Genomic DNA, 11,776 nt, shown 5'->3' with positions numbered 1-11,776 from the left:
CAGTTAATTAAACCCTATCTTGGTGCGTTAGGAGGAATAGGGGTCATATAGGGTATTGTAACCCATGTCATCTATAATTCATTGCAGGAATATCCTGCTTGCTAGTGGGATTAAAGTTTAATAACTCCCTACACAGGCTCAGTAAATAGCCCTTTGTGCTGTGCTGCCAGCATGCTGTGTTCTGGGGTTAAGACCGGGGCTGTGGCTGAGTGGAGGTGGTGGTGGTGGTGGAATGGGAGGATGGATCCAGTGACAGGAGAGTGCACCAAGCCCAAGTTAAATCCCACAGACCTCACCGTCAGCAGCCCGTACAGATGACCCAGTGCAGGTGAAAAGTGTTTTCCTCCTGATAAGAACCCGTACTGAATGGGGCCAGGGAGTATGTTCCAGTGAGCAATTAGATTAGTGGCAATGTACTATAATACCTCTGGAATAAGGGACACCTTTCAATAAGTTTATATGTGGTTACTGGTCACTTGGGGAGATGGAGGACAGACAAGGTTGAGGACAAGTTTCTCGCCACAGTTGTAGGCCTACAGTATTATTCCCCTTGGAGGAGCTCTCTACCACCATCACAACATAGATATGACAGTATAGTATGCCTCTGCTGTGTGACTAAACACTGCTCCCTGTGTAAATTCTTAGCATTCCACTGTCTCTCAGGAAGGGTACTTTGCTGTTAGATGTTCTGTCTCTGCTGCTCCTCTGTCATGATGTCTGTTGTTTATGACCTCATTTAGTCAGACCATGGAGGGTCAAGCCTGGGAAACTAGTCCTAGATTCCCAATTCTTATATTACCGTGCATTCTGAGATTATAGCTGTCCTAAACTGCTACTCTGTTATTAGCATCCTTCTCTTCATTCATACGCTGGAACCAACCTGAGACTCATCCCTGCCTGTGATCTAGCTAGTGACCTTCTCCTCTGAACTGCTATAAGAACAAAAGTCACAAGATGCCTATAGTACAGTAACACTAGAGATGACTGTAGTTCATTAACACTAGAGATGCCTGTAGTACAGTAACACTAGAGATTATCTAAATGTACACTAAGACTAGAGATGCCTGTAGTACAGTAACACTAGAGATGACTGTAGTACAGTAACACTAGAGATGCCTGTAGTACTGTAACACTAGAGATGTCTGTTGTACACTAACACTAGAGATGCCTATAGTACAGTAACACTAGAGATGCCTGTAGTACAGTAACACTAGAGATGCCTGTTGTACAATAACACTAGAGATGCCTGTAGTACAGTAACACTAGAGATGCCTGTAGTACAATAACACTAGAGATGCCTGTAGTACAGTAACACTAGAGATGCCTGTAGTCCAGTAACACTAGAGATGCCTGTAGCACAGTAACACTAGAGATGACTGTAGTACAGTAACACTAGAGATGCCTGTAGTACAGTAACACTAGAGATGCCTGTAGTACAGTAACACTAGAGATGCCTGTAGTACTGTAACACTAGAGATGTCTGTAGTACAGTAACACTAGAGATGCCTGGAGTACAGTAACACTAGAGATGCCTGTAGTACAGTAACACTAGAGATGCCTGTAGTACAGTAACACTAGAGATGCCTGTAGTCCAGTAACACTAGAGATGCCTGTAGTACAGTAACACTAGAGATGACTGTAGTACAGTAACACTAGAGATGAATATAGTACAGTAACACTAGAGATTATCTAGTAGTACAGTAACACTAGAGATGAATATAGTACAGTAACACTAGAGATTATCTAGTAGTACAGTAACACTAGAGATGATCTAGTAGTACAGTAACACTAGAGATGAATATAGTACAGTAACACTAGAGATTATCTAGTAGTACAGTAACACTAGAGATGATCTAGTAGTCCAGTAACACTAGAGATTAATATAGTACAGTAACACTAGAGATGAATATAGTACAGTAACACTAGAGATTATCTAGTAGCACAGTAACACTAGAGATGATCTAGCAGTACAGTAACACTAGAGATGCTCTAGTAGTCCAGTAACACTAGAGGTGAATATAGTACAGTAACACTAGAGATTATCTAGTAGTACAGTAACACTAGAGATGATCTAGTAGTACAGTAACACTAGAGATTATCTAGTAGTACAGTAACACTAGAGATGAATATAGTAGTACAGTAACACTAGAGATGATCTAGCAGTACAGTAACACTTGAGATGAATATAGTACAGTAACACTAGAGATTATCTAGTAGTACAGTAACACTAGAGATGATCTAGTAGTACAGTAACACTAGAGATGAATATAGTACAGTAACACTAGAGATTATCTAGTAGTACAGTAACACTAGAGATGATCTAGTAGTACAGTAACACTAGAGATGAATATAGTACAGTAACACTAGAGATTATCTAGTAGTACAGTAACACTAGAGATGATCTAGTAGTACAGTAACACTAGAGATGAATATAGTACAGTAACACTAGAGATTATCTAGTAGTACAGTAACACTAGAGATGATCTAGTAGTCCAGTAACACTAGAGATGATCTAGTAGTACAGTAACACTAGAGATTATCTAGTAGTACAGTAACACTAGAGATGATCTAGTAGTACAGTAACACTAGAGATGATCTAGTAGTACAGTAACACTAGAGATTAATATAGCACAGTAACACTAGAGATTAATATAGTACAGTAACACTAGAGATGATCTAGTAGTCCAGTAACACTAGAGATTAATATAGTACAGTAACACTAGAGATGATCTAGTAGTCCAGTAACACTAGAGATTAATATAGTACAGTAACACTAGAGATGATCTAGTAGTACAGTAACACTAGAGATGATCTAGTAGTCCAGTAACACTAGAGATTATCTAGTAGTACAGTAACACTAGAGATGATCTAGTAGTACAGTAACACTAGAGATTATCTAGTAGTACAGTAACACTAGAGATGATCTAGTAGTACAGTAACACTAGAGATGATCTAGTAGTACAGTAACACTAGAGATTAATATAGCACAGTAACACTAGAGATGATCTAGCAGTACAGTAACACTAGAGATGATCTAGTAGTCCAGTAACACTAGAGATTATCTAGTAGTCCAGTAACACTAGAGATTATCTAGTAGTCCAGTAACACTAGAGATGAATATAGTACAGTAACACTAGAGATGATCTAGTAGTACAGTAACACTAGAGATGATCTAGTAGTACAGTAACACTAGAGATGATCTAGTAGTACAGTAACACTAGAGATTAATATAGCACAGTAACACTAGAGATGATCTAGCAGTACAGTAACACTAGAGATGATCTAGTAGTCCAGTAACACTAGAGATTATCTAGTAGTACAGTAACACTAGAGATTATCTAGTAGTACAGTAACACTAGAGATGATCTAGTAGTACAGTAACACTAGAGATGATCTAGTAGTACAGTAACACTAGAGATGATCTAGTAGTCCAGTAACACTAGAGATTATCTAGTAGTACAGTAACACTAGAGATGATCTAGTAGTACAGTAACACTAGAGATGAATATAGTACAGTAACACTAGAGATTATCTAGTAGTACAGTAACACTAGAGATGATCTAGTAGTCCAGTAACACTAGAGATGATCTAGTAGTACAGTAACACTAGAGATGATCTAGTAGTCCAGTAACACTAGAGATGATCTAGTAGTACAGTAACACTAGAGATGATCTAGTAGTCCAGTAACACTAGAGATGAATATAGTACAGTAACACTAGAGATGATCTAGTAGTCCAGTAACACTAGAGATGAATATAGTACAGTAACACTAGAGATGATCTAGTAGTCCAGTAACACTAGAGATTAATATAGCACAGTAACACTAGAGATGAATATAGTACAGTAACACTAGAGATGATCTAGTAGTCCAGTAACACTAGAGATGATCTAGTAGTACAGTAACACTAGAGATGATCTAGTAGTACAGTAACACTAGAGATGATCTAGTAGTACAGTAACACTAGAGATGATCTAGTAGTACAGTAACACTAGAGATGATCTAGTAGTACAGTAACACTAGAGATGATCTAGTAGTACAGTAACACTAGAGATTAATATAGCACAGTAACACTAGAGATGATCTAGCAGTACAGTAACACTAGAGATGATCTAGTAGTCCAGTAACACTAGAGATTATCTAGTAGTACAGTAACACTAGAGATGATCTAGTAGTACAGTAACACTAGAGATTATCTAGTAGTACAGTAACACTAGAGATGATCTAGTAGTACAGTAACACTAGAGATGCTCTAGTAGTCCAGTAACACTAGAGATGATCTAGTAGTACAGTAACACTAGAGATGAATATAGCACAGTAACACTAGAGATGATCTAGTAGTACAGTAACACTAGAGATTAATATAGTACAGTAACACTAGAGATGATCTAGCAGTACAGTAACACTAGAGATGATCTAGTAGTCCAGTAACACTAGAGATTATCTAGTAGTACAGTAACACTAGAGATGATCTAGTAGTCCAGTAACACTAGAGATGATCTAGTAGTCCAGTAACACTAGAGATGATCTAGTAGTACAGTAACACTAGAGATGATCTAGTAGTACAGTAACACTAGAGATGATCTAGTAGTACAGTAACACTAGAGATGATCTAGTAGTACAGTAACACTAGAGATGATCTAGTAGTACAGGAAACAGTTTGTGTTTTGATAGCAGGGTTGAAACAGAAATCATAATAACCCCTGAACGCCAGACCAATTGGAACTGTCATTGGGTCAATGTTCATTGAAAGCCAAATGAAATCTTGTCGTTGTCCACACTTTGATTCAGCTGTCATTGCCACTATCTAGCATCAACCCAACCAATTAACCTCATTAATTGGCTGTGAGGTTTGAGGATTGTGGGGTCTGAAATCCTGTTTGTCACGTCTCGGTCCCTGGTGGTTTCTGGCTGCCTTTGAGCAGTGGGAGGAGCTGCAGAGAGGGTAGAGGATCAGACCGTGTGTGTGTGTGTGTGTGTGTGTGTGTGTGTGTGTGTGTGTGTGTGTGCGTGCGTGCGTGCGTGCGTGCGTGCGTGCGTGCGTGTGTGAGAGAGAGAGATACGGGTGAACATTCTCAGAGGAATAGCTCCCTACACACTCATCTAATTTTCTCTTTAACGCAGACTTAAAACTCTATATTAAACTATATGCATGTAAATGTCTTCTCATCATTCCCCCTTTAATGGACCCTTTCATTCTGGCTTTATAGAGCGGATTATCCACTAATTGCTTTGAGTCCTGCTTGTAAAGCCAACCTGCGGTGGTGATCTGCTGCGTAACATCTCCCCACTTCAATAACACTCCACCGCCACCGCCACCTCCTCCTCTATCTCTATCTCTACCTCCACCCCAACAGTACCTCCTCTACCTCTATCTCTACCTCCACCCCAACAGTACCTCCTCTACCTCTATCTCTACCTCGACCCCAACAGTACCTCCTCTACCTCTATCTCTACCTCCACCCCAACAGTACCTCCTCTACCTCTATCTCTACCTCCACCCCAACAGTACCTCCTCTACCTCTATCTCTACCTCCACCCCAACAGTACCTCCTCTACCTCTATCTCTACCTCCACCCCAACAGTACCTCCTCTATCTCTATCTCTACCTCCACCCCAACAGTACCCCCTCTACCTCTATCTCTACCACCACCCCAACAGTACCTGCACCACCACCGCCACCTCCTCCTCTACCTCTATCTCTACCTCCACCCCCACCACTACCTGCACCACCACCGCCACCTCCTCCTCTACCTCAATTTCTACCTCCACCCCCAACAGTACCTGCACCACCACCACCGCCACCACCTCCTCCTCTATCTCTATCTCTACCTCCACCCCAACAGTACCTCCTCTATCTCTATCTCTACCTCCACCCCAACAGTACCCCCTCTACATCTATCTCTACCACCACCCCAACAGTACCTGCACCACCACCGCCACCTCCTCCTCTACCTCTATCTCTACCTCCACCCCCACCACTACCTGCACCACCACCGCCACCTCCTCCTCTACCTCAATTTCTACCTCCACCCCCAACAGTACCTGCACCACCACCGCCACCACCTCCTCCTCTATCTCTATCTCTACCTCCACCCCAACAGTACCTGCACCACCACCGCCACCTCCTCCTCTACCTCTATCTCTACCTCCACCCCCACCACTACCTGCACCACCACCGCCACCTCCTCTATCTCTATCTCTACCTCCACCCCAACAGTACCTCCTCTACCTCTATCTCTACCTCCACCCCAACAGTACCTCCTCTACCTATATCTCTACCTCCACCCCAACAGTACCTCCTCTATCTCTATCTCTACCTCCACCCCAACAGTACCTCCTCTACCTCTATCTCTACCTCCACCCCAACAGTACCTCCTCTACCTCTATCTCTACCTCCACCCCAACAGTACCTCCTCTACCTCTATCTCTACCTCCACCCCAACAGTACCTCCTCTATCTCTATCTCTACCTCCACCCCAACAGTACCTCCTCTACCTCTATCTCTACCACCACCCCAACAGTACCTGCACCACCACCGCCACCTCCTCCTCTACCTCTATCTCTACCTCCACCCCCACCACTACCTGCACCACCACCACCACCTCCTCCTCTACCTCAATTTCTACCTCCACCCCCAACAGTACCTGCACCACCACCACCGCCACCACCTCCTCCTCTATCTCTATCTCTACCTCCACCCCAACAGTACCTGCACCACCACCGCCACCTCCTCTATCTCTATCTCTACCTCCACCCCAACAGTACCTGCACCACCACCTCCTCTACCTCCACCCCCATCACTACCTGCACCACCACCGCAACCGCCACCTCCTCTACCTCCACCCCCACCACTACCTGCACCACCACCACCACCGCCAGCTCCTCTACCTCCACCCCCATCACTACCTGCACCACCACCGCAACCGCCACCTCCTCTACCTCTACCTCTATCTCCACCCCCATCACTACCTGCACCACCACCGCCACCTCCTCTACCTCTACCCTCACCACTACCAGCACCACCACCACCACCGCCACCGCCACCTCCTCTACCTCCACCCCCACCACTACCTGCACCACCACCACCACCAGCTCCTCTACCTCCACCCCATCACTACCTGCACCACCACCGCAACCGCCACCTCCTCTACCTCCACCCCCATCACTACCTGCACCACCACCGCAACCGCCACCTCCTCTACCTCCACCCCCATCACTACCTGCACCACCACCGCAACCGCCACCTCCTCTACCTCTACCTCTATCTCCACCCCCATCACTACCTGCACCACCACCGCCACCTCCTCCACCCCCACCCCCACCACTACCTGCACCACCACCGCCACCTCCTCTATCTCTACCTCCACCCCACCACTACCTGCACCACCACCGCCACCTCCTCTACCTCTACCTCCACCCCCACCACTATCTGCACCACCACCGCCTCTACCTCTACCTCCACCCCCACCACTACCTGCACCACCTCCTCTACTTCTACCTCTACCTCCACCCTCACCACTACCTGCACCACCACCGCCACCTCCTCTACCTCTACCTCTACCTCCACCCCCACCACTGCCTGCACCACCACCACCGCCACCTCCTCAACCTCTACCTCCATCCTCACCACTACCTGCACCACCACCGCCACCTCCTCTACCTCCATCCCCACCACTACCTGCACCACCACCGCCACCACCACCGCCTCTACCCCCACCACTACCTGTACCGCCACCTCCTCTACCTCTACCTCCACCCCCACCACTACCTGCACAGCCACTGCCACCGCCAGCTCTACCTCTACCTGCACTGTCACTCCCACCACCACCTCCGTCCCTGACCCACAATCCATCCCCACCGTCACCTCTACCCTCCCACCCCCACTGCCATCTGTACCACCACCTCCGCCGCCACCTCTGCCCCACCGTCAACTCCACCCCCACCGTCACCCCCACCACCACCTCGGCCCTCACCTCCACCGCCACCTCTGCCCCATCCCCACACCTACCTCCGCCCCCACCGACACCCCCACTGACACCCCCACCTCTGCCCCCACCTCCGCCACCGCCTTTGCCCCCACACCCCTGCCCCCACTTCTGCCCCCATCGACACCCCACACCTACCTCCACCCCCACCCCCACCGCCACCTCTGTAATTTTTGGTTTATCATTCAAACTCTACTCCACTTCCACCTTCACCTCCACCTCCACCTCCTCCTCCACCTTTACACCCACAGATGTGGCCAACAGGGATGAGAACTGAGCTGTGGGCCAGTCAGTCTCCATTGTGTTAGGTAATGCAGTTCAATCAGATGTGATGGACAGATCACAAAAAGTATTTCTCTCTACTTCACACTCTCTTCAACTGTCTGGCTGACATTATTGTATTTTTTTTCAGTGCTTGAATGATGTGAATTTATTGTGTGTGTGTGTGTGTTTGTGTGAGGTGATTGCGCTGCTTGAATTGAGATGTACATTAGAGAAACAATTACTGTTAGGGGACTTGGGCCCCGGGGGGTGCTGACACTGACACCAGATGGATAGTACGCTGGGGGAGACAACTAGCTGTTTGTGTGTGCGTGCGTGCGTGCGTGCGTGCGTGCGTGCGTGCGTGCGTGCGTGCGCGCGCGCGCGCGCGCGCGTGTGTGTGTGTGTGTGTGTGCTGTGAGAGATGCTGTAGCAGCGGTAGGTCAGTTGGATGGGAGCTGGATGCTGTGGTGGCGGTAGTAATGTATTCATAGTGCTCTTCCACCAGAGGTCCGACACATTGAGTGTGAGTGTATAGCTGTTGGCTTTTAATCTGCTGCACTAACTAAGGTCGGTGATACAGCTCTGGTGAGTGATAGAGGAATAAATGTGTGCAGAATGCAGATACAAATGAAAAGTTAATGTCTGTGCAGAGTGCTGAAAGGGGAGCTCTGGTGAAAGTAACAATGGCTTGTGGCTAGCTGTTAAACTCTGGGACTGTGTCTAAAGTGTATAGAGGGAACAGAAACCTGAGTAGCATGTGAAAAGTCCCTCTGACATCATATCTAGCTGTCTGGATGCCAAGGATGCAGGGTTCTTCTGCTCATTATTTCTCCAGTTGTACTCTGGTCTGCAGCTCTCTGGACGATACTGTAGTCTGCTATTGAATTGTATTGATTCCAGGGAACCATTTTTTAAGTCTTTGGTTTAATGCTTCTGATCACTTGGGACTATTCTGCTAAAAATATGACTGGTCATTTATCATTGTCCAGAGAACGATCACACCATGAGACACTATTTGACTTTCCGGTTGCATTGTTCTCTAGATGTTGTCCTCTCACTTTCATTTACTTCTTTTTTTTATACCAAAGAATGAAATGCTTGGTAACTGGTGAATCTTGATTTTTTTTATATGAAAATACAATTGTGTTCAATTTCCATGTTCTGAAACAAGGCAGTGAGTGTTATATGTCTCTACTCTGTCGTCTATTCAGTGGATTGAGAAAGTATTCACCCTCCTTGGCATTTTTTCTATTTTGTTGCCTTACAACCTGGAATCATTTGTATCATTTGATTTGCCTACCACTTTGAAGATACAAAATATGTTTTTATTGTGAAACAAACAAGAAATAAGACAAAAAAAAGCGTAAAACTTGAGAACGCATAACTATTCCCCCTCCCAAAGTCAATACTCTGTAGAGCCACCTTTTGCAGCAATTACAACTGCAAGTCTCTTTGAGTATGTTTCTATAAGCTTGTCACATCTAGCCACTGGGATTTTTGCCCATTCTTCAAGGCAAACTGCTCCAGCTCCTTTAAGTTGGATGGGTTCCGCTGGTGTACAGCAATCTTTAAGTCATACCACAGCTTCTCAATTGGATTGAGGTCTGTGCTTTGACGAGGCCATTCCGAGACATTTAAATGTTTCCCCTTAAACCACTTGAGTGTTGCTTTAGCAGTATACTTAGGTCATTGTCTTGTTGGAAGGTGAACCTTCGTCCCAGTCTCAAATTTCTGGAAGACTGAAACAGGTTTCCCTCAAGAATTTCCCTGTATTTGGCGCCACCCATCATTCCTTCAATACTGACCAGTTTCCCAGTCCCTGCCGATGAAAAACATCCCCACAGCATGATACTGCCACCACCATGCTTCACTGTGGAAATGGTGTCTAGGGGTGATGAGCGGTGTTGGGTTTGAGCCAGACAAAGCGTTTTCCTTGTTGGCCAAATAGTTCAATTTTAGTCTCATCTGACCAGAGTAGCTTCTTCCATATGTTTGGGGAGAACACCAAATATTTTTGCTTATTTTTTTCTTTAAGCAATAGCTTTTTTTCTGGCCACTCTTCCTTAAAGCCCAGCTCTGTGGAGTATACGGCTTAAAGTGGTCCTATGGACAGATACTCCAATCTCCGCTGTGGAGCTTTGCAACTCCTTCAGGGTTATCTTTGGTCTCTTTGTTGCCTCTCTGATTAATGCCCTCCTTGCCTGGTCCGTGAGTTTTGGTGGGTGGCCCTCTCTTGTCAGGTTTGATGTGGTGCCATATTCTTTTTCCATTTTTTTATAATAGATTTAATGGTGCTCCGTGGGATGTTTAAAGATTCTGATATATCTTTCCAACCCATCTGTACTTCTCCACAACTTTGTCCCTGACCTGTTTGGAGAGTTCCTTGGTCTTCATGGTGCCTTTTGCTTGGAGATGCCCCTTGCTTAGTGGTGTGCAGACTCTGGGGCAGACTCTGGGGCCTTTCAGAACAGGTTGTATATGTATATGTATATATATATATATTTTTCTATTTTTTTATTTCACCTTTCTTTAAGGCCGGCTAGTTGAGAACAAGTTCTCATTTACAACTGCGACCTGGCCAAGATAAAGCAAAGCAGTTCGACACATACAACAACACAGAGTTACACATGGAATAAACAAACATACAGTCAATAATACAGTAGAAAAGTCTATGTACCACATGTGCAAATGAGGTGAGATAAGGGAGGTAAGGAAACAAATAGGCCATGGTGGCGAAGTAATTACAATATACCAATTAAACACTGTAATGGTAGATGTGCAGAAGATGAATGTGCAAGTAGAGATACTGGGGTCCAACGGAGCAAGATGAATAAATAAATACAGCATGGGGATGAGGTAAATTGGATGGGCCACTTACAGATGGGCAATGTACAGGTGCAGTAATCTGTGAGCTGCTCTGACAGCTGGTGCTTAAAGCTAGAGGGGGAGGTAAGAGTCTCCAGCTTTATTGATTTTGGCAGTTCGTTCCAGTCATTAGATGCAGAGAACTGGAAGGAGAGGCGGACAAAGGAAGAATTGGCTTTGGGGTGACCAGTGAGATATACCTGCTAGAGCGCGTGCTATCGGTGGGTGATGCTATGGTGACCAGTGAGCTAAGATAAGGCGGGGCATTACCTAGCAGGGACTTGTGGATGACCTGGACCCAGTGGGTTTGGTAACGAGTATGAAGCGAGGGCCAGCCAACAAGCTCGTACAGGTCGCTGTGATGGGCAGTATATGGGGCTTTGGTGACAAAACGGATGGCACTGTGATAGACTGCAGCCAATTTGTTGAGTAGAGTGTTGGAGGCTATTTTGGCAGCATGAGTGAAAGATGCTTTGTTGCAAAATAGGAAGCCGATTCTAGATTTAATTTTGGATTGGAGATGTTTAATGTGGGTCTGGAAGGAGAGTTTACAATCTAGCCAGACATCTAGGTGTTTGTAGTTGTCCACATATTCTAAGTCAGAACCGTCCAGGGTAGTGATGCTGGACGGGCGGGCAGCGATCAGTTGAAGAGAATTTGG

At 45.7% G+C, this 11,776-nt stretch overlaps 1 protein-coding gene across 1 annotated transcript; it reads left to right on the top strand.

Annotated features, from left to right (window-relative positions):
- Positions 1-240: 240 nt before the first annotated feature.
- LOC118944678 (proline-rich receptor-like protein kinase PERK2) lies at positions 241-8,263 on the top strand. The gene is made up of 3 exons (XM_036965028.1): positions 241-308; positions 6,708-6,762; positions 7,778-8,263. The coding sequence occupies exons 1-3, from the start codon at positions 241-243 to the stop codon at positions 8,261-8,263; spliced, it is 609 nt and encodes a 202-aa protein (XP_036820923.1).
- The last annotated feature ends 3,513 nt before the right edge of the window (positions 8,264-11,776 follow it).

Source organism: Oncorhynchus mykiss, chromosome 27, assembly GCF_013265735.2.
Source record: "Oncorhynchus mykiss isolate Arlee chromosome 27, USDA_OmykA_1.1, whole genome shotgun sequence".
Lineage (NCBI taxonomy): Eukaryota > Metazoa > Chordata > Actinopteri > Salmoniformes > Salmonidae > Oncorhynchus > Oncorhynchus mykiss.
This window is presented reverse-complemented; position numbering and strand designations above follow the sequence as displayed.

Coding starts and splice junctions, on each gene's coding strand:
- LOC118944678 (XM_036965028.1), top strand. CDS start 241: ATGGATCCAGTGACAGGAGAGTGCACCAAGCCCAAGTTAAATCCCACA. Junction 309..6,707: donor GACCTCACCGTCAGCAGCCC/GTACAGATGACC, acceptor CCACCCCAACAG/TACCTGCACCACCACCGCCA. Junction 6,763..7,777: donor TCTCTACCTCCACCCCAACA/GTACCTGCACCA, acceptor CTACCTGCACAG/CCACTGCCACCGCCAGCTCT.